The sequence below is a fragment of the Trichechus manatus genome, unplaced genomic scaffold, assembly GCF_000243295.1.
Source record: "Trichechus manatus latirostris isolate Lorelei unplaced genomic scaffold, TriManLat1.0 scaffold00018, whole genome shotgun sequence".
Lineage (NCBI taxonomy): Eukaryota > Metazoa > Chordata > Mammalia > Sirenia > Trichechidae > Trichechus > Trichechus manatus.
Window position 1 is genome coordinate 10,639,908 of NW_004443954.1, and position 27,614 is coordinate 10,667,521.

General features: G+C 37.9%; 1 protein-coding gene across 1 annotated transcript in view; it reads right to left on the reverse strand.

Annotated features, from left to right (window-relative positions):
- CSPP1 (centrosome and spindle pole associated protein 1) overlaps positions 1 to 27,614 on the reverse strand; it is a 143,396-nt gene that overhangs the window by 38,471 nt on the left and 77,311 nt on the right. The window contains exons 17-25 of the mRNA XM_023727764.1: positions 22,638 to 22,790; positions 19,399 to 19,511; positions 16,474 to 16,623; positions 15,906 to 16,052; positions 10,859 to 10,963; positions 8,873 to 8,939; positions 8,132 to 8,249; positions 4,429 to 4,568; positions 1,430 to 1,570 (exon numbers count right to left, since the gene is read on the reverse strand). Of these exons, the coding sequence (XP_023583532.1) occupies positions 1,430 to 1,570; positions 4,429 to 4,568; positions 8,132 to 8,249; positions 8,873 to 8,939; positions 10,859 to 10,963; positions 15,906 to 16,052; positions 16,474 to 16,623; positions 19,399 to 19,511; positions 22,638 to 22,790 (1,134 nt within the window). The remainder of the gene's footprint in view (positions 1 to 1,429; positions 1,571 to 4,428; positions 4,569 to 8,131; positions 8,250 to 8,872; positions 8,940 to 10,858; positions 10,964 to 15,905; positions 16,053 to 16,473; positions 16,624 to 19,398; positions 19,512 to 22,637; positions 22,791 to 27,614) is intronic.

Below are 27,614 nucleotides of genomic sequence, written 5' to 3' on the forward strand. Positions count from 1 at the left end.
GTAATGTTCTGTTTCTCAATCTGGATGCTATTTACACGAGCGGTCACTTGGTAAAGATTCTTTAAGCTGTGTACTTAAGATCTGTGCACTTCATGCATTTATGTTATACTTAAAAGTCTTTTTAAAAGGTAAATCACAGTTAACAAAAAAAGTACAGAGCTATATTTATATCTGATGGTGGCAGCGGTGGTTCAGTGGTAGACTTCTTGCCTTTCAGGCAGGAGACTGAGGTTCATTCCCGGCTAACGCACCTCATGCGCAGCCACCACCCCTCTATCAGTGGAGGCTTGTGTGTTGCTACAATGCTGAACAGGTTTCACTGGAGCTGACAGACTAGGAAGAAAGCCCTGGTGATCTGCTTCTGAAAAATCAGCCAATAAAAACCCTGTGGATCACAATGGTCCAACGATCATGTTACGCATGGGGTCACCATGAGCCAGGTACCAACGTAACAGCAGCTAACAACAGATTTATATCTTATAGACATACAAAATGTTCACAACATAGTGGATGAATGAAGTGGGTTACAGAAACAGTATCTTTTATTACATTTACATAAAACTATATATATATATAATATGCACAGAACAACGTCTGACATGATGGTCACAGTGTCAACAGTGGGTATCTTGGAAGAATTCAGAATTTTTTCAATTTCTTTTTAATAATTCCTACATTCTTTAAATCTGTAATAAGCAGGCACTGTTTTATAATGAGGAAAAAAATAAAACTATTTTTCATCTTGCAAAATACATGACAGAGAAAAATTATTATGTTATTCAAAGCACAAAATTATAGAAATAAAAAATTGAGTCAGTATTTGACTTTGTATTTCTCAGCAATACCGTAAAAGACGGATTATTTGTCCCTAAAGAACATACAGCTGTTCTGAGAGTCAAGTGACAGATGGCAGAAGTCACAATAAACTGTCAGATCGCACACTTTACCCTATACAAGGAGCCCTGGTGGCACAGTGGTTAGGCACTCGGCTGCTAACCCAGAGGTCTGTGGTTCAAACCCACCAGCCATTCCATAGGAGAAAGAGGGGGCAATCTGCTTCCATAAAGATTCCAAAACCAAAAAAAAACCAAACCCCATTGCTGTCGAGTAGATCCCAACTCATAGCAATCCTAATAGGGTAGGGTAGAATTTCCCCATAGTGTTTCCAATGCTGTAAATCTTTACGGAAGCAGACTGCCACATCTTTCTCCTCTGGAGCAGCTGGTGGGTTCGAACCACCAACCTTTCAGTTAGCAGCTGAGCACTTAACCACTGCACCACCAGGACTCCTTGCATAAAGATTACAGCCTTGAAAATTCTATGGGGCAGTTCTTCCTGTCCTATAGGGTTGCTGTGAGTTGGAACTGACTCGATGACAACGGGTTTTATCTTACATACTGTAAGCAATTAAATAACGATGCTTTCTCACCTCCAGCACCTTCCTGCATTCTTATTCTATTCAACCTCCGCTGCTGCTCTCTTAGCAGGGCTTGCTGTTGAATCTCTAGGGTATGATGATCTCTTGGAGGATCCGGGTACATACATTTCAGATCGACTCGAGTTTCTGAATCTGGTGCAAGATATAAGTTATTTAGCTAAATTAAATCCTGTTTCCAGATGAGACTGTAAATAACTCCATTATAAATAATATACCAAAAACCCCACGGCAACTAACAAAGTCCATGGTTTATATTGTTCCTTGATTTTGAATTAGATTACTCATTTATGGGAGCCCTGGTGGTGCTGTGGTTAAGAGCTACAGCGAGCTATGACTGCTAACCAAAAGGTCAGCAGTTCGAATCCACCAGGCGCTCCTTGGTAACTCTATGGGGCAGTTCTACTCTGTCCTATAGGCTCACTATGAGTCAGAATCAACTCAACAGCAATGGGTATATAGAGGCACCTGGAAAGAAAGTCCTGGCAATCTGCTTCTGAAAGGTCACAGCCTTGAAAACCCTGTAGAGCAGTTCTACTCCACACACGCGGGGTCACCATGAGTTGGAATCAACCCCACAGCAACTAACAACAACGAGCATTAGGGAAAACTAGGTGAGAAGTTTACAGGAACTCTGTACTACCTTTGCAACTTTCCTATAAATCCGAAATTATTCCCTCCCCCTGAAAAAACTGAGGACTTCAAAGAGCTTTTATTTATGTATCTCTCACTCACACACACAGACACACATATACACACACTACATTAGAAATTAAAACTGAGAATATTTCAAAACCTAAGAATACACAAGAACACATTTATGAGCTTCATAGCGATGAAGTCATCACATGTCATGTAGCCTCTGGAAAACTGCACTGAACACTAAGGAGAGAATTTGAGAGTGAAAAAGGCAAATAATGTCTTAGTTTACTATAAAAGTAATTCTGACCTCACAGGCCCCTGAAAGGACCCCCACGGGTCCCTGGACCAAACTCTGAGAACTACTGGCTTAGTACAATGTCTCGCATATAGTAAGTAATCAATAAATGATAGCATTAAAAAACTACTATAGTACATGCAATTGATGATAGTTGTAAATCTGCATAAAAAAACAAGACAGAAAATTGAATAAATAACAATGATATCGTGTTTTTTTAAAAAATTTTATTTTGCCCAGAAAGAAGACTGGAAAAAATCTAATAAAAATGTTAATGATGTTTATATTTAGGCGGTTTTACTAACATGTAAAATGATATTATCTCCTCTTTCTATCTTTCCATATTTTCCAATTTGCTATAATAAATATGTATTACGTTTGCGCTATCCAAGGACCCTTACTTTCAAAAATAAGAAAAACGTATAGGGTCATAGGACCAATATCCAGCACTCTGCCTCCTCTGCTCCGGCCCCTGCTCTGCTGCAGGCTCCTGAACACAGATAAGACGACAACAGCAACATACTTTCAGTCTCCCGAGCCTCAGGCTACCTTGGTGTTTCCCTAAGAAGCTTTCCCCCTACTCCCTCTAGGCAATTACATCACATCTTCTCTATTCTGTCCCTCAAATCCCCTAGATTTCCTCCTACCTACTCAGGGCCCTGATCTCTTCAATGGTAATCATCTCCCTCTCCTCTGTCTCCTGTGTTATGTTTACTGCCTCCAGCACCCTGCCTCCTAATCAATCCTCATTTGCAAATTTAATTGGCTTCTGATTCCATAATTCCACTTAAAAAGATCTAGTGAGGTCACCAAGGACCTCTGATCCAAATGACATTTTCGAGTATTCACCTTACATCCTCTTTCCTGGGCTTTCAAGATATCACATTCTCCTGTTTCTCCTCCAGTCACTCTGGCCCCTCCTTCTCAGTCTGTTTCATAAGCTCATCTTCTTCTGTCCATCCTTCATTAAATGCCAGGTTGCGTTCTTCACAGGAGTCCCTGGGTGGCACAAATGGTTCAGCGCTTGACTGCTAACCAAAAGGTTGGCGGTTCAAACTCACCCAGAGGCACCTTGGAAGAAAGTCCTGGCAATCTGCTTCTGAAAGGTCACAGTCAAGAAAACCCTATGGAGTGCAGTTCTACTATGCAACATATGGGGTGACAATGAGTCAGAATGGACTCAAATGCAACTGTTTTGATTTTGGTCCATTCTTCACACTATTCTACATGATCTCATCCACTCCTGAGACTTTAACAGCGATATGCTCTCCAAAAGAAAATATTTCACCAAACTAAGGTTTCATCTACCAGATTGGTAAATCGAAGAACTAGAGCATAAAAAAGTGTATTCCCCACCTGGAGCAAGGGACAATGAAGAAAACCAAAGACACAAAGAGTAGTCCAAAGGACTAACGGACCAGGACTACCACAGCCTCCATCAGACAGAGTCCAGCACAACTAGATGGTGCCCGGCTACCACCACCGACTACTCTGACAGAAATCACAATAGAGGGTCCCGGACAGAGCGGGAGAAAAATGTAGAACAAACTTCTAACTCATGAAAAAAGACTAGACTTATTGGTCTGACACAGACTGGAGAAACCCCAAGAGTATGGCCACCGGACACCTGTCTAACTCAGTAATGAAGTCACTCCTGAGGTTCACCCTTCAGCCAAAGATTAGACAGGCCCATCAAACAAAATGAGACTAAAGGGGCCCACCAGCCCTGCGGCAAGGACGAGAAGGAAGGAGGGGACAAGAAAGCTGTTAATGGGGAACCCAAGGTCGAGAAGGGGAGAGTGTTGACATGTCGTGGGATTGGCAACCAATGTCACAAAACAATATGTGTATTAATTTTTTAATGAGAAACTAATTTGCTCTGTAAACCATCATTTAAAGTACAATAAAACAACTTTTTTAAGTTTTATTCACCATAATTAAAAATATACATCATAAATGAAATTTAACTTTAAAAGAGGGTGCAAACATGTTTAAAGATATTTGAATGCAGTAGAACATTCCTGATGTATCTTTAAAATAGCAGCATTCTACTCACCTCTATCCTTCAGCTCATTAAAGTCATGAATATTCTGAAAAGTGGCAGGATCTAAGCCCTTAGGAGATGGTCGTCTGACAGGAGCTTGCAACCGATGTCTAGCCATGTCAAATATATCCATCGGATTCCTTTCTCTTTTCCTACAGATAAATGACAAACTATGATAAATGTGTTTTATGGGAAGAAAATCTGAGTTCACATTTAATTGATTTGGTATCTTTTGCCATAATATATTATAGAAAATTCTTCTAAGAGCTCTGTTATTTTAATCCCTTATATTAAAAATAGGGTATTTATAAGGTCATTGTTGGCAAACTTTCAAAATGCTCAGACGGAAAGTACCTTATAAGAAGAGCAGAATGATTCAGAAAATGTTCATGAAGTAAAAAGATCACAATCTCTGAGATCAGAAAAACCTAGATTCAAATACCAGCTCTGCTACTTACTAGCTGTTTGGCCTTGGTTTCAGCATCTGTCAAATGCAGATAATGTCTATTCATCATATTATTGTTGTGAGCATGAGAATTAAGAAAAATTATGTATTTTAAAGTATGCAGCATACCAAAAAAAAGGAAAAAAAAAAAAAACAAACCCACTGCCCTCAAGTCGATTCCAACTCATAGTTGACCGTATAGGGCAGAGGAGAACTGCCCCATAGAGTTTCCAAGGAGCGGCTGGTGGATTCGAACTGCCAACCTTTACGGTTAGCAGCTGTAACTCTTAACCACTGTGCCATCAGAGCTCCACCTAGCACAGTGCCTGACATATATTAGGGTATTGTTGCTGTTAGGTGCCGTGGAGTCGGCTCTGACTCATACTAGGTCCTCACCCTAAAAATAGAAGTTACATGGAGAAAATGTGCTGGCCCATATAATGAATATTAACGACAGCCCCTAACATTAGTTTTACAATGGGCTTTCACAGAACTTGATACCTGATTAGTTAATTAATAATACTCTATTCCTATTGTATCTAGGAAATTAACATAAATGGCAAGTAGCTTAGTAAGGGAATTTTCTGCCCAGGCTTTGGGGGATTGGCAATAAGAGAGGACAGGGATCCCAAAACTCACTGCCGGGGAGTCTATTCTGACTCATAGCGACCCTACAGGACAGTAGAACCGCCCCACTGGATTTCCAAGGAGCGGCTGGTGTATTAGAACTGCCTATCTTTTGGTTAGTAGCCAAGTGCTTTAACCACTGTGCCACTATGAGTCCCAGAACAGGGATAGGGCTGGTTTTTCTAGCCCTGAAAATAAAATAAAACCAAGTATCTACTGCTGCTTCCCTCAGCACTAGGCAGGCTCCCTCTATTTGTGAAAATGTAGCTACAGTCTTAGAAGAGTTGGTCAGACTCTTCCATCATTTCTTTATAGAACCCGACAGGCAATGCCCTGCTCTTAGGGAGTTTCTTTTCTGTGGGGGATTCACCAGGGCCATAAAACTACTCTATGATGGCTGACACCGACCTCAAATAATCACTGAGGGTGATGGGAGCAGCACTGGAGATTCATTAAAATGCAAAACAAATACCCAAAAGGCTTCCTGGAGGCCATTATATCAGACTCCTGCCTGGTTTCCATTAAAGTCAATAGTTAAAGAGATTCATGAGTTAGAAATTGGGTTATTAGACCTATATTGCAGGTGAGCTGAGCTATGTTCATTTCATTCACCAAGGTATACATTGTATCTAGCACATAGTAGGAGCTCAATACTGTGGTAAATGAATTAATGATTAAAAGATTATTTTTGTGAAAATATTTATAAAATTGGAACAAAGAACCAACCTTGAGATGCCTCTAATCATAATACATATTAAAAATGATACCAAAATAAATATACTTAACCAATTCTTGCTAAATGATGGTAATTCTAACATCTGTTGTCTAACTTGGTTTCTCTTTCTTAAATCACACTGGTTTGTGAAAACATAGCACAGTCTTCAATTTATGAATGAAAATAAAGAAAATGAATAAAATGTCAGCAATCCATTATACTGAATTAAATACGTAGGTTTGGAAAATGCAAAGGTGCAATAGTTAAGGCATTTATGTAACATTATAATACACTGACTTCTCAGTTACTTATAAGCAGTTGACCGACTATAGGAGAATTATTCATTGAAAATTACCACCTTGGGTTAACATTTCAATATCTAGCCAGTCTATATTTTGAAATTTCTTCACCTTATATACCTAGCCAGAAATGCTTAGAGAATGCAAACAAAAATCTAAGCAAAGAATAACCAGGCAGGTTAACATGTACATTAAAATCCTACTACATACCAGATTAGAGTTGGAGACATCAGTAGGACTAAATGTGGATTCAAATGGCTACGCACAGGAATAATTATAGATACGTGTGGATACATGGGTTAGTACACATACATAGACTACCTAGCTCTGTCCACTGAGAAGGCCTAGAAGCTATGACACCCAACAGCAACAAGTACACTCAGTGCTCAGATCTTGGTTTCTAAATACCTTTCTCCAGTAAAAGGAATCAGGGCTCCTTGATTCTAGGGCTGGAGCAGGGAAAATATGAGATGATCCTGGAGCAAGTAAGGAAGTGCTCAAAAAGCAAAGGGATGGGACCATGTCAAAGGGACACAGCAGTCAACCTGACAGAGTTCCTAAAGGCCAAATCTGGGACAATTTAAGCAACAAAATACAGTATTGGAATAAATCCCAAAGTACAAAATAAGTCTACATGAGACAATACTGATATAAATAAATGCTTAGATAAATATACAGGGAAGACGCAAATCTTTCTTACAGAAAATAATATATGTAGATGCCTGCCCTCTAGGATATAGAGTTTAATCCCACCCCTTTCTCATTCTTAAAGGTATCCTAGGGTATACTAGACACAGTGATCCACTTCCAAGGAATACTAACTTTACTGTGGAGAAACCTGGCAAACCCTACTGTAAAGCTATGAAGGTTAACATCACCAGGGATGTCATGAAGAGCTACTTGCTCCCAATATTGATTTTTCACTGAGTCTAATTCTATTAAACATTTTATGGTTAAGGATAATATTTTTTGTTTTCCTTCAGGGAAGTACTACTTCTTTCTTTTTCTTTCTTCCTCCAGAGTCCCTGTCACCACCACCACCACCATCATCATCATTATTACCATAAATATATTGTTGGCAGTATGGAAGGGAAATTAAAGTGCTCAATATTTAAATACTTTATAGTAGAATAAGTAAATACTCATTTATATATACCATGTATGTGAATGAAATAAATAAATGTGGATAAATGTCTTATATGGGCAACTTTACATAAAATTGAAGAATGTGAATACAAAGATATGTCAATATTAGTTAATTAAAGAAAAAGCTGTTTTTCCAAAAGAAGAAGAAGAAAACCTACCATATATTATAAATGCAAATAGACTCAAATCAAAATCATATACTATTTTGGATTAGTTGTGATGAGTGCCTCCACTAGAATATTTATATAATATTTAGTTAGACTTCTTTTGGGGGCATTAAGCTTTCATCAACCATCTTCTGAAAACATTTTTAAGCATGCAAACTATCTGTTCTAATAAAAGCCGCTTTATCAATAAAGATCAATTAATCTCATTTCAAAACTGTCAAATTGCTGATAGCTTCTGAATGACTGATAGAGGACTCCTTATCCTCAACACAAAATAATTCACGAAAAAGTTTGAGAAATGTGATTTAAAACTTGCCTTATATGAATGCCATCATCACTGTCCATATGTAGTAACTGCCCTTGGAGACGCCTCTCTTCACTACGAAGCTGTTTTCTCATTTCTGATAACTCCATAATTACATTTTTTTTCTCCTCTTCGAATTCCCATTGATAAACAAAAAAAAAGACAGGTATAAGAATAAAGATTAAAGATTAAAATATAACCTGACCTATCATAAAGCTAAAATGCTCGGTCAAAGAGACGTTTTCATGAAAGATGTCTTAATGTCTGATATATACACACATATACACAGATCATATTTATGAACATTATTAAGACCTACAAAATACATTCCTGGTTATATATGAATTTCAAAAGTTAAGAAATATTCTTGGGGTGGAGTGCAACTATAAACAGGTAACATATGGGAGTTCCTTTGCAGTCACAGAACAACTCTGTATGTTGATTACAGTGGTGGTTACATGAATTATACATGTGATAAAACTGCATAGAACCACACACAAACACACACACGAGTGCGTGTAACAACTGGTATGATCTGAATCTACGTCTGTAGAGAGTGTACCAACGTCATTTCCTGGTTGTGACATGTAAGATGTACCACTGAGGGAAGATGGAGGAAGGGTACATGGGCCCTCTCTTTACTATTTTCGCAACTTTCTGTTTCTATATCTCAGACAAAATTATCTAAAAAGTCTGTAAAAGTTAAAAAAAGAAAGCAATATTCTAGACTGTAGATTTAACAGTTAACAATACCTTCTGCACGGAGCTGATTTTTCCTGGCAGGTACGGGAGGAGACTGTGCCCTGGACATGGAACTTTCCTATTTAACAATCATAATGAAGATATGCTCAAAATGTCTTCCAGAAAGGAGTAATTTTTTGAAGTAACCATATGTAAAGGAAACCAAACATGCCACTATCCTACCTGTAAACTTACCTACATCTATATCTATTCTTCCTTCTCATCTCAAAGGAGGAGTCCTTGCTCCTACCCAAAGACAATCCCTTCCCCTGTACTCTGTCTGATGAGTGACTTCCTCCTCCTCCATCAGTTGCTTTGTTTTTTCCAATACCTTCCTTTCCTCTAGCACCTTCCTCTTAGCCCATGCTTAAAAATCTCTCCCTTCTTTAAACAAAATAAAACTGACCTTCCCCTTCTATACTCACTATTGTCCATTCTCTTCTTCCCTTCACGGCCAAGCTTCTTTAAAGAACAGTAAATGCAGCACTTATGCTGTCTATGTCCTTATTCCCATTCACTAATCAACATACAGCTACTGCCTTTGCTTCTGCCCCATCACTCCACTAACTGTTCTCACCGAAGTCACCAAATGAACCCCCAAATGACATATTCTATACTGGGCATTATTAAGTCCTTATTTTACATGGCTGATAGCAACTGATACCATTGTCTGTCACCTTCTCTGTCTCCATTTCCTTTCCCTGCTTCTTGAATGTTGGTAATTCACCAATATTCCATCCTCAGCCTTTTTACTTCTCCTTTTATACACTTCTCCTAGATAACCACACGAATTCAGCAAGCACCGATATGCTAATGGCTTGCAAAACTACAAATCCAGCCCAGAATTCCTTCCTCAGCCACAACCCATATTTTCAACAGCCTGCTCTATATAACCCTCACCAGAAACTTGAAAATTATCATTGACTCCTAGCCACCACATACTCAGTCAATAAAGATCACTACTGAATATGTCTCTCTTAAATATGTCTTAAAGCTATCACTTCTCTTAGCTCTTAGTGTCACTTCCTCTGTTAAGGCCCTCAAAGTCTTGCTTCTGGACTTCTGCAAAAACATCTTAACTTGTCTTCACGTTTATAGTCTCATCCCACCTCCAATTTATATCTCCACACCACTGCCAGCGAGAACATTATATAAGGCATAAGTGGCCATGTCATTCTCCAACTTAACATACTGCAGTGCATTCCATGCATTATCTACCATCAACCTACTAAGTCAGAATCTCAGAGGGTGGGACTCAGGAAGATGTCTGTCTAACAAGTTTCTTTGCCTATTCTGATAATTAGCCTGTTCGGAACCCAGCAGCCTATGGAATACGGTTAAACTCCTCAGGACTCCATAACACCCTGAGTATGTCCTGATCTCCACCTCTTTGCTGCCTTATTCACAGGCATAGTCAGTCCACATCAAACCACAGGGTATGCTCTATGGGTGCCAAGCCTGCCTACACTTCCCTCCGTGCCTTTGCACATGCCAAAAGTCCAACAGCCTCTTTCTCTTCATGGCGAATTCCTACTCATTCTTCAAGACTCAACTCAAGGATGAACCCCTCCAAAACGTTTCCTGCTCTGCTTTTAATTGTAGCTCAGTCCAAAGTATAAAGGACCATTATCGTTATAACTACACCATTTGTATAACCACAGCTAGCTAAAAGGGATAGACCATCAAAAAAGGGCCTTCTTGACAGGCCTAGACAAGAACCATTTGCTAAATTATGGTTTGTGAGAAGAATTTACACTTTAGAGCACTAAGGTCTACCAGTTACAACTGAAGCAGCAGGCAAATAAAGGAGACATTACTCCGTCACACGGGGTCGCTACAACTCGACAGCACCAAACCACCACCACCACCTCTGTTTCAGACCTGAAAAAATTTAACCTAGCCAAGTAGGATGAAAGAAAAAAATCTCATTCCACTCCCCCAATCCAAAGTAACTGACTTAATATCTAAGATCAACAAATTTAAACAAAATATATATACGTGAATAAAGGAACTAATGATGCTGTCAACCGAAGGAGGTCTTCGCAGTTTGCTTGAGATTTTGTTCTGAAGAGCAGGAACTACAGGTGAAGGCTGTCTCAAGTGCTGAAAAGTTTAAAAAAAAAAGAAAAGATATACATATATATGCAGTGTGTATGTATACAATATATGGATATACGTGTATGTGCATACACACACAAACACATACACAGTCTATACCTAATATTTATTATATAAGACCATCGAAGAAGTTCAGGCTGTTATTGTTTTTATTTAATAAAATACAAAAGAGTCAGAAACTTCCATTACACAAATTCAAGTATACAGTAAACCTGCAAAAGCCGGAACCTGTGTAAGGCAGAAACCTGTCAAAGAAGGAAAACTCAAACATTTTCCACTAAAATCAGCGATAGAAAAGTGGTAAGACTGCACCCTGTCAAAGGTGGAAATCTTGCGAGACCCAGGAAAACAAGACAGTCCCATCAAGCTCCAGTTCTCACAGGTTCCATTGTATCAGTTATGATAAACATAACTGGATTTAGATACCCCTACTAAAAGATTTGGAGCTCTGGTGGCGCAGTACTTAAGAGCTCAGGCTGCTAACCAAAGGGTTGGCAGTTTGAATCCACCGGCCACTTCTTGGAAACTCTATGGAGCAGTTCTACTCTGTCCTATAGGGCCGCTATGAGTTGGAATCGACTCGAAGGCAACAGGTAATGGTAAGGTACTAAAAGATTAGTCCCTGGACAGTGCAAGTGGTTAACAAGCTCGGCAGCTAACCAAAAGCTTGGAGGTTCAAGTTCACCTAGAGGCACCTCAGAAGAAAGGCCTAGAGATCTACTTCTAAAAACTCAACTACTGATAACCCTACGGAGCACAGTTCTACTCTACTCAGACACTCATGGGGCTGCCATTGAGTCAGAATCAACTCAATGGAAACTGGATTAAAACATATGATTCTTAGATTAGGATTAAAAAACTCAACAACTAAGTAACACAACTGCATATCAAATATCAATAAAAAAGCAAAGAGATAAGCCAAAGAAAGTAAAAAACTGTCAGTAACAAAAAGGACTGGGACAGAACTAAAATCCTTTTCTGGAAAACAATACAAATCAACTTGTAAAATCTAGATCCCGGGTTACCCAGAGCATCCTGGATGTGGGGATTTTCCAGGTCACAACCAGGATCTATGTCTCCACAAGTAAATAAGATGGGGTTTCAGTTTACAGTATACTAAGGCTAACAGTCCAAAAGTTTATATTAAAATAAAAGTGCTAAAAAGATTAAAAATTCCCATTACGATGTAATAATAATTATCTGGATAAAATCCAGGTCAGAGTATATATGTGTATGTTAAACTCTTCACTTTGCATGGTAGAAAATCAAATATTAGTTTCACTGCTGACTTTGATGAAATTAGAAATATACAGTAAAAAATGTTTTTTAAAAACCCCAAGATGGGAGGCTTTCCTCAATGAGCCCGAGGCCAGCAGAGGCTTTCAGCGTTCAGATCTCACCAGTGCTTCAGAAAGAGCAGGGTCTTCTAGAGTAAGGCATTTTCAGAGCACCCTGGTACATCACGAATGAATGCTCCAGAAGCCGCAGCTGAAATGACGTTTGAAGCGCCCATAGATGAAAAGAAGTTTGAAAAACCAGAAGATGGGGGAGAATGTGAAGAAGAGACTTCCGAAAAAGATGCTAAAGAAGGGCGGCCCCAGTGAAGGGTCTGAATGAAGAAGGCTGGCCAAGAGAGGGTCTGAGGGAGGCTGCCGTGAACGGGGCTGAGGAGGGCAGTCCCGGAAAAGAGTCTGGAGAGAGTGGCGCTGAAAGCGAACCTGAACAGAAGATGCTCCAAAGAGATTCTGGAGAGAATGGCCTTGAGAAGGCGCCTACAGAGGACGGCCCTGAGAAGGATTCTGAAGAAGGCTGCTCTGAAAAACAGCGTGAAGATGGCTCTGAAAACGTGTTTGGTGAGGATGGTTCCGAGACAGAGTTTGAAGAAGATTCAGATGAAAAGAAGAAGAGGGAGATGCAGATGAAACAGTATTTGATGGTGAGTCAGATGAAAAAGGGGATGAAGGAAATGCAGATGAAAAGGGCTCGAAGATGCTGACGAAAAGGAGGAGGACGTAGCAGAGGAAAAGCCATTTGAAGATTCAGACAAAAAGGAAGAGATCGCTGAAAAGTTGTTGGAAGATGACAGTTCCGACAAGTTGTTCGATGAGGATTCCAGTGACAAGTTGTTAGAGTCTAATGAGAGGGGCACTGTGGGTTGTTTTGGGAATCTTCAAGAAGAAGAGTCTCGTCCACAGGGAGCAGCTTTGTCCTCAGAAGTGATGATGACGATATGTAATCTCTTCAACTTGCTTTTTTCTGAGAGTCCTTGGTCTACGTTTGCCTCTGTTTCAGAGTAATTATTAGTAGTATTACATGAACGTGTGCATGGTGGTAGGATGCCATCAGATTAATGCATTGATGTTTTCACTGTTACCTGTACCTAATAATTTTAAATATGTGTTAACTGGTTGTTCATTTAAAAGTTCATGGTCATAATACAATTGGATACTTGTCCTTTTGTCAGATTTGTTAAATGCATGCAGAATAATATTTTTTAAAGTATTCTGACTGAAGTTTCTGATACTCAAAAATAAAAATAAGTTGATAATATGCAGAAACAGAAAAAAAAAAACCCAAGATGACCACGAGGAGAATTACAAAGAAAATATAAATCTTCTAAAGCACGGTACAGTATGAAAACATAGTCCACGTAACAAGAAAAATAAAAAACTATCAAGGAAGTAAAAATGAACCAAAAAAGTCAAATTCAATTACATAAGATCAAGTATATCAATTACAGAAAATCTGGTGGATTTAGATATTTATTAGATTATGACTCTCAGATTAGGATAAAAAACAAATCCAGTTAACTGAATTACTGTATAACCACCCCAAAATAAGATGACACAAAGGTAAAAACTAAGAGGGTACACAAAAATATACATCAGGCATACATAAATAAAAACAGTGACAGCAATGTTAATTTCAGAATTCAAGGCAAAATGCATTCAACGGGACAAAGCTGGTTACTGTAGTACTTCATAATTAAACTATTAAAAAAAGAAAAAAAACCCTTTCGGTTAGCAGCCAAGCTCTTAACCACTGTGCCACCAGGGCTCCGGTTAAACTTTAACAGTCACCTATTCCTAAGAAATCTCATTTTTAAGAAAATATAATAAGAAATTGGCAGAAACACAATTGCAGAAAACTAACAAGTCTCTCACTTTTAAATGATGAATTTTAAAAATGATATGAAATTTGAATAATATACTTATAAAGGCTGAATAAATGTCTATAAGACTTTATAACCTACAGAATAAAGACCCTTTTCTTGCCTAACAATCCTACAACAATGAAAACAAACTAAAAACTATAGATCAATCTCACTTATAAACTCTCTTTTAAACAATCTTTCAGCAAATTATAATTGTGAATATTTATCACTTCTATGGCCATAAAACCCTGGGGTAAGAAATCAAATAGCATGTTCTGAGCTACTGAGAAAATGGCTTATGTTATAAGCAGTAGGTATAAATACTGAAGAGCGTACCAAATCACATTATAAATACAACAAAGGAGGCTGCCAGTTAAAGGTACTCTTTAAGTGAACTCTGCTTAGAATAAACCATGTTTGTATAAATCTAAATTTCTGATAACAATTTTCTTAAATTAGATTGGGCTAACCCTAAAGACAGACTGGTTTCTCAAAGTGTGCTCCACACACCAACTGCATCTGAACCCCTAAGAATGCTTGTAATATGCAGATTCCTAAGCCTCCCCCAGATTTAGTAAATCAAATACTTTGCAGGTAAAACCTAGGAACTTGCATTTTTAAAAGACCTTCAATGATACTTATGCACACAAAACTTTAAGTATAACTGTAAAATATGGGCAAAGGTGTGCATCAGATACTCATAAGGGACAATTAGTTTTCTAGAGAAAAAAACAACCTCTAATAATTTTGATTCATGCACCTTACCCTGAACATCAATCCCCTTAGTCAGAGATACAGACTTCAAACCAGTCTGCAGTAACCATAAGTTTCTTTTTAATTTCCAATCCATAGTGGACAGATTTATAAAATAGAGTAAGAATGAATTACTAGATGAATAAAATTTTTAAAAAAGGCATGCAAAATTCAAGCCTCATGTTTTTATTAGACTCAATAGACATAAAATTACTTTTACACATTGCTACAAGTTTCTAAACACTTAATTTTTACTGATCTTGTTATGAACCAGTAACGAATAATTTGCGGGGTACTGGTCTATAGACCACAGTCTTGGGTAGTACCACCATGGACCATAGCAACAAGACTATGAACGACTAAGGTAAACCCATTACATTCACTAGGGAGAAAATACCAGCAAAGCACAGTGTTGATTTTGTGTGTCAACTTGGCTAGACTATGATGTCCAGTTATTCAGTTAAAACACTAGTCTAGACTCTGTCATAAAGTAGTTATATGTGATTAAATCAGTTGGACTTAGGTAAAGCAGATTAACCTTCATAATGAAGGTGGGTCTCAGCCAATCAGTTGAAAGCCTTAAGAGCAAAAAGGGAGTTTTCTGCCTCCAGACTATAAACAGACATTTTGTCAGAACTCCCTCACTCTTCACTCTTCCATTACCTGACCTAAGGATTTGGGGACATAAGACTGGAGGAACCTCCAGTCCATTGCCCAACTTAACGATTTGGGACTTCCCAGCTTCCCACAATTGCTTGAGTCAGTTTCTTAAAAATCAGTGAGTATCTCTCTCCCTCTCCTTCTTCTAAAATATCACTGGTTCTGTTTCTCTAGAGAACCCTAAGACACACAGTGACATCAACTGATATAGGAGTTCAGCACACTGTGCCCAGACTAGGTAGTAAGGTAGAATGGGGAACAAAAGCACCTCCTCCTTTCTCTGTCTAACACCTCCGCAACTCTCTCACAGTGAAAGTGGTGTAACTATAGGTTTGATTGACATTTTCACCAGAAACTTACCTTTGTCTCTTCCCCAATCATATTTTCTCTTTCATAGTAATGCTGAAGTTGCAGGTTATGTTTTTCTTCTTCGTCCTTCTTTTTTCTTTCTGCTTCTTTTCGTCTTTCTTCAGCTAACCGAATTAGCTCTTCATTTTTTAGCCTTTGCTATAGAGAAAGCAAAGGTAGCAAAATAAAGAAAAAAATATTCACTCCATACGTACGTTTTAGAGTCCACTAAAAAATTTTCTGCCTTGTCTGAAATAGATAAGTCACACACACACAAACATATGTGCACACACATACATATATATAAAATAAATGAAATTATCTACTTAATAATACAATATTAGGCATCTTTTATAACAACCTTAGTCAGACTATAACTATTTTTTGGCTTAAAAAATCATCATTTATCTCTTTTCTTAAAAAAGCCTTTCACCTTAATAAATTAATATCTAATGAATAGATATCTGGTATTTTCTAAATGTACTCCAAGATTGTTCTCCTTTACAAATAACAAATATCTTTCAAGTCAAAATCAAGGTTTTTCAGACTAAGTAGTAAAATGCAGCCAGGAACAATGCACCTCCTCCTCTTTCTCTCTCTTTTTTTCCTGTTCCTCTTCGTACTCTTGCTGAATCCGCGCCCTCTGCTCTGCAAGCCGCTTCTCTTCTCTTTCCTCTGCAATTCTCAGTCTCTCTCGCTCTGCCTCCTCTCTTTGTTTTTTTTCCTCAATCTACAGAATTAAAACCAGTTATTATTTTGCAAAACTACTGAAAAGTTAGAACACTATTTATTGTTTCCTGGTATCCCATGAATTCAACATTGGCCCCAAACTCTTTTTGCAAGTAAAAATGAGTTCTGAAATTTGTCGGTTTCCTATATTTTATCAGGGAGGCTACATGATACAATGTTAAAAGCTACATAATCACTTCCCCAAAATGCCATCTTTCCTCTCTTGGCAGGCTGATGGGAAAAGAACTAAATCTATTAGGTGTAAGAGGATTTAGGTGGCAAGGATTCATCTCGAAAGCCTCTGGGGGCCTGTAGCGCAGAGGACTCTGGGGGAGTATCTGCAGGCAGCCTCTAAGATCCAAAGTGAGGAGGACCCTGAGATAGTTCACATCCTCCATGAGCAATAGGGAAGGCCTGCAGCTTGGGGACTAGGTATCTGTGATAACTGGTTTAAGGTTATCGATAGATTTTAGTAACCCTTAAGTATGGCAGCAGGATCCCTGGTGGCACAGTGGTTAAGTGCTCAACTGCTAACCCAAAGGTTGGGGATTTGAATCCACCAGCTGCTCCACAGGAGAAAGATGTGTCAGTCTGCTTGCATAAAGACTACAGCCTTGGAAACCCTATGGGGCAGTTCTACCCTGTCCCATAGGTCACTATGAGTGGTAATCAACTAGATAGCAATGAGTTAAGCATGGCTATTCATATGTTTATTGTTCTCATCTGCACTTCCTCTAGCTCTATCTACAAGTTGTTCTATCTAGTGCTATCAATCTTTTAAGCTATTTTTAATCTTCTCTAATATTCTCACTTGTTTGATGATTTTATATTCTAGGGCTTCTTTCTCACAACACTGTTATATGCACAAAATCCTAATTTGCATACTTAGGACTATGTAGTGTGCATGCAATCACTTCTTCAAGCACAACATATCTAGAGAAAATATCATTTATGACCCATACTCATATGTCACACTCAGTTCCCTCTCCTTCCTACCCCATAGAGTTTCCTCCAATACTAGCAGTTTTTTTCAGAGAGAATAATTTCCTAGAGATCCCTAGAAATATCAACATGGTAACTACAGATATGATATTTGAAGTCAGGAGACTTGGGGTCAAGCACTGGCTTCGTAATTTGCTAGCTCTGCCACCATGGGCAAGCCTCTTAGTCTGCACTTTAGTTACATGGCATAAAATAGAGATAACAAGACATTCCTCAGGAAATTTTGAGGTTCAATGAGCTACTACATATAAAAGTAGCTTATAAACATTAAAAGGTTTTACAACTGTAAGATTTTCCCCCCTGAATTCTACTCTAGACTTTGCTAAGACTTTCTAAGTATAATAGGAGCTACTTAAAGATTTGACTTGTTGTCATTATGGACAGTAGAACACAGGATCCCTCAAGTGCAACAGGTGACTCTGTGACCCCATGACCTGCTGCTATGTGACTTCAGTGGCTGATACCCTTGAGATCTCTGATGCCACTCCCTAATGTTCAGTACCTATATCCATTCTATTGATCCTTAAGAAAGGCCTTTCCACCATTTCCACTGTTACTACTCTAGGAAAATATCCCTGCTTCCTGTCTTTTTGATCCTCCAAAAATATATCCTAAACATTAATGCCAGATCAATCATCCTTCAAGACTACATCAATTATATTTTTTCACTATTTAAGAGTCCACGATAATTAGGATTAGAAAGCACATGATATGTTTGAGGGAAATTTGTTTAAGAGGAATCTGTCTAAGACAGTGGAATTAGATTAAAACCAAACTGAACCCAAACCCGTCGCCGTCGAGTTGATTCCAACTGATGGCGACCCCATAGGACAGAGCAGAACTGCCCCACAGGGTTTCCAAGGAGCAGGTAGTGGATTCAAACTGTCGATCTTTTGGTTAGCAGCCGCAGCTCTTAACCACTGGGGATTGGGTATCCTTAAATGTCAGGCTAAAGAGTTTGGACATTATTCTACAGGCAAAGAAAAACTACCAGGCTTTGAGTAAGAGGAATCATATGTGAAAAGTCATATCCAAGGAAGATTAGCCAGTCCACAGGATTAACCTGACACTAGGATGTAAGTGTGGTTGAATGTGTGTGTGGGGTGGGGTGAGGGGGTGCTAAGAAGAGAAGAAACTGTGAGTCCTTTATGGGCAAGGATCTGTCATCTCCGGCTCCAACTCTAGTATTCAGCACAAGGGTGGACAAGAAGCCCGTGTGCTTAATAAACACTGGATGCTCCAGTGTCTTCACTTTGGGCATGTCCTTTACGTTAAACGCTATTTGCTTACACTGCATACATACATGGGGAAAATACTGCAAAATGTGGCTATGTTACACCTGATTTTTATTTATTTACAACCTGAAGTACCGAGTCAAGAATATCAAATCATTTGAAAAAAATTACTGATATTCTACTAACTTATAAACACCTAGAAAGATTCATTCTATTCCTAATAGGTGAATATTTTAGTAAGTCAGTTTTAAAATTTTTAGCATTCTCTGTTTTAATTAATTAATAATTTAATAAAGTTCAGAAAAGACTAAGCAACCTGCTGTATTTAACATGTCTCCTTATTTCCTTTTTCAGATATAACTGAGATAGTAATATAATTTTAGTACTACCTATATCTGATAAAAAATAAGTATTTTAGATAACTACATGGCATTTTAGAATTTAGCCTTTATCCTGTAGATAATTTTACAAGTTTTGTTTATGAAAGGTTGTTAAAATTCCTATGAAACTTTGAAATAAAGATCAAATAAGCATTTTACCTGAAAACGAAGAAAATTCTTGTATAATTCTTGCTGTTTAATCTGAAGTTCAGTTGGAGGCTCACCAAACATGTTTCCCCGAGCAAAAGGAGAGCTCTGTGTCTGCATATAACCTTGACAGAGACATTTTGCAAAAACACACCATTAACCAGTGCTTAGAAAATACAGATTAAAGAATGAAGAGTTTGCTAATAAATTCATATTTTGAAAAATTGTGCTAAATAATAAAGTCTAGAAGTTAAGATCAGAAGAGGAAGGCCGAGATTAGAGTCTAAAGACCAGATGAAAGTAACAAGAGGAAAAACCAGGGAGACGTAAATAAAATTAATAGTCGAAAAATCATACTATATCTATACCTGAAAGATGCCAAAGGAACATGTACAAGCTAACAGCCGAAACAACTATTACTCCAACAAAGGCTTGAAAGTAGAATTTTTGGAGAGGAAAAAAGTACACATTTAAATTCTATGTATGTGAACATCCTTCTCTTAAAAATAATGCTAATCATGTTAAAATGCAGTAACATATGTGCATATATATATATATATATATATAATTTCTTTTAAATTGTTTTAAAAACCAGTAATTCCAAAATAGTCTTCCTATCCATAGTTTAAACAATAGTGAGAAATTAGCAAGCTTTTGTTCTAAAAACATTTTTAACAAATTATAATGAGTCTTCTAAGCATTTTAACAGTTTTCACTTAAAGATTCCATCAATTAATCGGATATTAACATGAACAAAAAATGTTTTATTATGTATTACCTATGAAGAGTATTAGATATGCTTGGAGGGGTTAAAAAATTATTTCATAATAGCAACTTGAAAAACAATTACACCCTAGGAGTCTCTTTGAATGCAGAAAGAAAACAGCTGTCATTTAAATTTAAGCCTCATATACCTTTTTGTATTATTTTTTAGTTACTGACTCATTCCTTATAGTATAAATACAAAATACATATTTCTCTCACTTGTGTAGCTTTATGTAGGCTGACTGCTTTGCAATTTAGCTGCCTTCAGGTCTATTTTGCCTTTGTATTTAAATTTATTAATGCTTCTCTGATCAGCAGAACATCAAATTAATACTTAAACATTACGAATACTTTCTTCTACTTGAAAATTTTCCTTCTGAAAATAAACTACCGTAAATATACACCTTTACTGTTCTTTTAAGCCTTACTTATACTGTGATGAAAACGCTGATTAACAAAACAAAATTGAGTGGTATGTTTCACCTTGATGAACACTCGTGCTAAACATTTGAATGATTTGGGGGCAATCAGAGAAGGAATATCATTAAAGACAAAAAAGTTAAGTCCTCTTAGCAATAAGTAAGCTACAAAAATAAAACCGTAGGGAAGTACTTGTTCTATACAAAGAACACAGAAATGTATCCAGGCATCATAATGCGCCAAATAAAAAACTTAAGCTAAATGAGTATTGGACTTCATAGACTGTAGGTTACCTAAGAAAGAACCATAAAGTAAAAGAAGAGTGGAAATTACGAACGGCCGCAAAAACAGACCTAAACAGGACTAAACACTAGAGGATAATGAAGCTCAAGCACACATTATTACGTTCAATTTATTCTACAGCACCGAGATCTCAGCACTGACTACCAGAAAAAGAAGCAAATGAGAAAGAGAAAAATGATAATCAGAAAGAAGCTGAAATTTTCTCTTAGCCGCAATGATATGAAAAGGCGTTTTGATGCTCCTGTTGTTGTTGCTGTCTGCCGTCAAGTCGATTGCGACTCATACTGACCCTATAGGACAGAGCAGAACTGCCCCATGGGGTTTCCAAGGCTGTCATCTTTATGGAAGCAGACTGCCAAATCTTCCTCCCACAGAGCAGCTGATGGGTTCGAACCAACGACCTTTCAGTTAGCAGCAGAGGCTTAACCACTGCGCCACCACAGCCCCTTTTGATACTCCTAACTGCTCATTAAATATCACAGATTCAGAGTGAGAGCTCGTTTAATAAGTTCATCAAAGTCAAAGGTGCCAGTTTTAGTGTTCCAAAAATCAAAACTGGATCCACTGGGTAGAAATCATTGGGGATCAAAGCAAGAAAGCATTTTCTCTCAGTTAGAGATCAAACAGCGGAACAGGCTGCCCAGGAAAACAGCAAGCAACCCACTTCCAAGAAGTGTTCAAAAAAGGCTGCAGAGGCTTCAAAGATGCAGGACTAGTGAGTCTTATCACAGTTCTCCATCTAACCTGCCTGTTTGGCCAAAAAAAAAAAAACTAAACAGGCTGCATAATCAGTCAGGGATATTTTAGAAGGACTTCCTAATGTCAATTTCTTTTCTAGTCTAAAATTAAAATTTTTGTGAAAGTACAAAAGCAGAATTTTGAGTAAATTAATATTTACTTGTATAGGCATGGAAATACAGTGCTAGGTGGCATATTCTTTAAACCTCCTTTGACTTTTAAATATATTTCACATTTTCACATACACTTGATAAAGAAAGGTGATGACATTTTTTCCTGGCAAGTCATAAAGGAAGATACTGAATAAGTTTCAATTGATAGAACCTTTAATTAAAGGATATTATTTAATTGCAAATCAAAAATATTTGGTTGAGAAAGGGGGATGTGTCCAGGTATTAAATTTCTAATTATTTAACAATTGTATACTGTGGTTTCACAAGGCAAATGATTACTAAAACAAGTGAAAAATGAATTTCATTGTACAATTTATCATACCATACCTGATAGCTTTTCACTAATTCAGTCTTCTATGGGTATAAAAAATAAACTATGTATGTGTAAAAATACTGTTTGATTTTAAGAAATAGCACCCCCTACCAGCAAAATAGGAGCCCTCGTGGTGCAGTGGTTGAGAGCTTGTCTGCTAACCAAAATGTCGGCAGTTAGAATCCACCAGCTGCTCCTTGGAAACCCTATGGGGCAGTTCTACTCTGTCCTACAGGGTCGCTATGCGTTAGAACTGACTCAATGCCAACGGGTTTTTTACCAGCAAAATAAAAATGCTAGCAGCAGCTAAAGCAAATTACTAAGCTAAGAAGAAATACTCAGCACTAAAAAGCAACCTATATTTCCCTATTTACAATTTTTCAAAAGACCTATGAACAAAAGCTATCATAAACAGCATGTTTTACTTCCTAACTCAAGAGTAACCAAATTCTCAAAACCACAATAAGAACTCTGTTAGAGAACAGAAATGTTACTGAACAACTTTAGAAGTGTAAAAAAAACAGAATGTGATTAAAAACCTGAGTTTTTATTTGCAGAATCTTCTAGGTTCTCAGCATTTGAAGTTGCTAAATTTTGCTCTAGAGATACAACAGCCCTTTTATCTTCATAGGTTCTTGCATCTGGGTTATGGTAGGCATCTATATTCTGTCTGTGCATCCTATTCAAATCAGCTGAGAGGGAAAAATAAGCCATTTATTTCAATAAACATACTTCTTTAATTATTGTGTTTAGCACATTTTCTTAAAATAGGGAATAATCACCCAGTTCTGGTTTTTGAACTAAAAACCTTAGAATCAGAGAAAGAAAATAACAGAACAGAGCTAGGAATAATTCAATGACATCTTGCTGTCCTGAAAAGAGAAAATTATCAAAACAAATAAGAAATCAAAATCATAATAATAACCTGCAAAATAGACTTAAAGTTAGTTGAGAAATTAAGGACATGGGAATCTTTGACAACCCATAAAAACCATAGCAGTACTTAAGTTACTTCAGAACTTGGAATTTCTTTAATACAGGAAAAAAAATAGCAAGAATTCAAAACAAGTCATAGTGAAATTTACCCAACATCATTAGCTCTCCTAATAAAAAAACATAATCATATGGTGTAGGAGTTTTAAAATATATCTACAAATTCCTTGACAATCCTCCCTCAAAATCTGACATCAATTCCCCTCCTCCTATGTGTGGGCAGAATTAGTAAATTACTTCTTATGAATAAGATACTGTGGAAATGATATACGACTTCCAAAGCTACTTCATAAAAGACAATACGGTTAAAGTCAGCTACCATACCATGAAGATGCTCAATGAGCCCTATGGAAAGGTCCATGTGGCAAGGAATCAAGGCCGCCTCAGCCATGTGAGGGAGCCATATTGGAAACAATCCCTCCAGCTCCAGCTCCAGCCAAGCCTTCAGATGACTGCAGCTCTGGATGGCATCTTGACTGCAACCTCATGAGAAACCCTGAGACAGAATCACCCAGCTAAACTGCTCCCAAATTACTGATGCACAGAAGTGCAAGATAGTAAATGTTTATTTTATTTTAAGACACCTTTAAGTTTTGGGGTAACTTGTTTCACAATACCATAGATATCTAATACACATGGCAAAAATATGTACACATACAACTGGGTCAAACAAGCAGTCTCAAAAACAAACCTGATTGATTGCAGAAGTCAGAATTTAACAAAAGAAAAGTAGTTTTTCACAAAAAAAATAACTACCAAATCTGGGACACTATGGCAGCAGTGAAAGTGAACTTAAACTTGGATATAAGAAGTATTTATCAGGAAACCTATTATGCTCGAGGATGTACTTTGTTTAAGAACATGAATCACAATTAGAATACCAGATAAAACAAAAAACCAAACAAGGTGCTGACAAGTTGATTCCAACCCATGGCAACCCCGTGTGTGTCAGAGAAGAATTGCGCTCCAAAGGGTTTTCAACGGCTGTGATCTTTTGGAAGTAGGTCGCCAGCCCTTTCTTCCAAGGCACTTCTGGGTAGGTTCAAATCACCAACCTTTCGGTTATTAGCTGAGCACTTAATCTTTTGCGCTACCCAAGGACTCCAGAATGACAGACAGAACATGACAAATGCCATGTGAATGTTACAAAAGAGAATGGGAGTTCGGAATCAGGAAATTTCGCATCTTGTTGAGCTATTTAAGCAAGTCTGCACTTGGAAAATGGGCAGGAGCTTCACAGGTGAAGATAAGTGGGAAAGGATAAAAATGGAATAAAGTAGTTTAGCTTGACTAGAGCACAAAGAACATGTAACAGAGCATTAGGAGAAAAGACAGGAAATGAAAAGTGGAGGCCTGTTCTGGATTTCCCATAGGGCAAGCGATTTGTTTCCTCAACTTTGTTCTGATGGAAGGTAGTGGAGACAGCTATGGTAGTTCTAGAAGTAGAGGTAATAATAATGGTAACTAACATTTAATGTTTATCATTTTTATATATTCTACAACAACCTATATGATGTAGTACTATTATTTTCACCCCTAGTTACAGATGAGAAAATTAAACAAACTTGCTCAAAGACAACAAAGCCAGAGCAAGAACTGAACTCAGGCAGTGGAACTCCAGAGTCCTCAATGATTTTGAGTAAGGTTATACTTTTAATACAGGTTATGACTCGGATGTGAAAAATAAAGACAATGAAATAATGGTGAAGAAATGGCAACATCCCAGGCAAAACGTAATAAATCTCCATTATGGTGGTAGTAAGAATGAAAATGAGAATTCAGGAAACAGTGAGAGGCAGAATCTGTACATTAGGCTTATCAACTGACTGGATGTGGGGAGTCAAAAGGGCTCTGTGCTTTTTCAATCTGAAAGATCAGAATTACAATGCCTTTAACAGAAATAGGCAAGTAAAGATGAGCTGAACTTTAAAGTTTGGTTTTGCAGGCTAGGTATAAGCAATCCACCAAACATCAGATGCAGAGATGCAGAAGACAGGTTAGAAATGACATGGAGGAGTTTTGAGAGTGGTCAGGCCTAGAGAAAGAGACCTGAGTATCATCTGTAGAGATAGCCTAAGGAGTATGAGTCCCAGAAGAGATGGAGAGCGAGAGAATGGATGAAGGGATGAGTCTATCTAACTTAAGGAACACACGGGGTCAGAAGACAGTCCTCAGAACAGAGATCATGCTCACACACCTAGCAGAGCCTAGCCTGTTTCATAATGCACACCCAATAAATGTCTGCTGAAGAGAAGATGCACAGGACTTAAAGGAAGGAAAGAACTGTCAGCCCAGTTCAAAGAAGATTAAATCAGAAATTAGGACATCAGTTAATTTTGAAAATGTAGCATTAGTAAAGTGGTGGGATCTAGAAGTTACATTATTGAAGATTAGATAATAAGAGGCTGGTAAGAAGTGGCAGCAGCAAACACAGATTACTTTTTGAACATATTTTATAAGTAGCAGGGTCAAGAGCAGAGTTTTTGATTGTTTGTGTTTAAAAATACAAGTGAGCTCAGCATGTTCAGAGGTAGAAGAGAAGAAATGAGTTGAAGGAAAAACTAAAAATGCAAGAGAAAATAGATTGGATGAAATCACAGAGGAAAGCTGATCGCAAGAAAATTACCAAGTGCCAAAGATTAGCAAGGCAGGTAGGTGAAATCACCATCAAATCCTGGGGTCTATCCGGATATGGAAGGTGAAAGAAACAGAAAGACAATGGGAAATCAGTATCTCTTTACCATCCAATTTGCTAGAACAGTGTTAAGAAGACCAGTCAATATAAATAAGTCACTCTGAATAATAACACATACATTAGTCTTCTATAATCTATTACTAGACTGCAATATATCAAGCTCATTCCTGCCTTCCAGACGACACTCAGAGCTCTGTTGACAAACCAGTCAGTACTTAGGGAATACAATCTCATTTTGACATTCAGCTGCACACACTATAAATCAAAAGATAAACATAAGTAAACAAACACTATAATAAACTTCAAAATAATTCTGTAGTTGTTGTTAGGGGCCGTGGAGTCAACTTCAGCTTGTAGCGACTCTATGTGACAGAGTAGAACTGCTCCATAGGGTTTTCTAGGCTGTAATCTTCATGGGAGCAGATCACCTGGTCTTTTTCCCTCCGAGTCCCTGGGTAGGTTTGAACGGCCAACCTTTTGGTGAGCAGCTGAGCACTTAACTGTTGGCATCACCAGAGCTCCTTTCAAAATCATTACCATGTTATAATTTATTATTATGATTATACATGATCCTCTCAATTAAAGTGATATTCAATGTATTTATATTAAAGGAAAATTAATTGTATTAGAAAGCATATTTATTATTTAAGACTAACAGATTCTGCAATAAAAAAAATTCATATTGCTTTTTATTGGAAACAATGTGTTTGTCAGTCAATTAGTCTCAGCTTGTCCACCTTTCTGTTAAGCGGCAGAGCGAAATGTCTGAAATAAGCTGAAAAGAAAAAAAAGGGAGCCCTGGTGGCGGAGTGGTTAAGAGCTCAGTTGCTATCCAAAAGGTCGGTAGTTCGAATCCACCAGCCACTCCTTGGTAACCCTATGGGGCAGTTCTACTCTGTCCTGTAGGGTCACTATGAGTCAGTATTGACTCGACGGCAACGGGTTTGGGTCAAGAGTGTAATCTGTCGACTGCAAAATGCCACTGAAAAAGGGCCTTTATTTCAAATGTAAATCATATCCTATAAAATTATTAGCATTATAAGAATACTTCTGCACCTAACAGAGTAACAAAATAAAGTATCACAGATTAATGAATGCGAAAATAATTCTACTCTCTGATTAACTTATTAGACCAGGGCTAACTTGTATGATAGTGATAAGTAAACAATACGTCAATAGTACTTAATTTTTTTCATTCCTTATTTTTTTATTTTTTATTGTTGTGCTTTAAGTGAAAGTTTACAATTCATGTTAGTCTCGCATACAAAAATTTATACATACGTTGTTATGTGACCCTTGTTGCTCTCCCGGTACTGTGACAGCACACTCCTCCTTTCCATCCCAGATTTCCCATGTCCATTCAACCAGCTCCTGACCCTCTCTGCCCTCTCATCTCGCCCCCGGACAGAAGCTGCCCACCTAGTCTCATGTATTTACTTGAGCTAAGAAACACACTCTTCACAAGTATCAGTTTATGTCCCACAGTCCAGTCTAATCTTTGTCTGAAGAGTTGGCTCTGGGAATGGTTTTAGTTTTAAGCCAACAGACAGTCTGAGGGCCATGTCTTCCAGGGTCCCTCCAGTCTCAATCAAACCATTAAGTCTGGTCGTTTTACTGAAATTTGAGTTCTGTACCCCATTTTTCTCCTGCTCCATCAAGGACTCTCTGTTTTGCTCCCTGTCAGTGCAGTCTTTGGTGGAGCCGGGCACCATCTAGTTCTTCTGGTCTCAGGCTGATGAAGTCTCTGGTTTATGTGACCCTTTATGTCTCTTGGGCTAACACTTTCCTTGTGTCTATGGTGTTCTTCATTCTCCTTTACTCCAGGTGG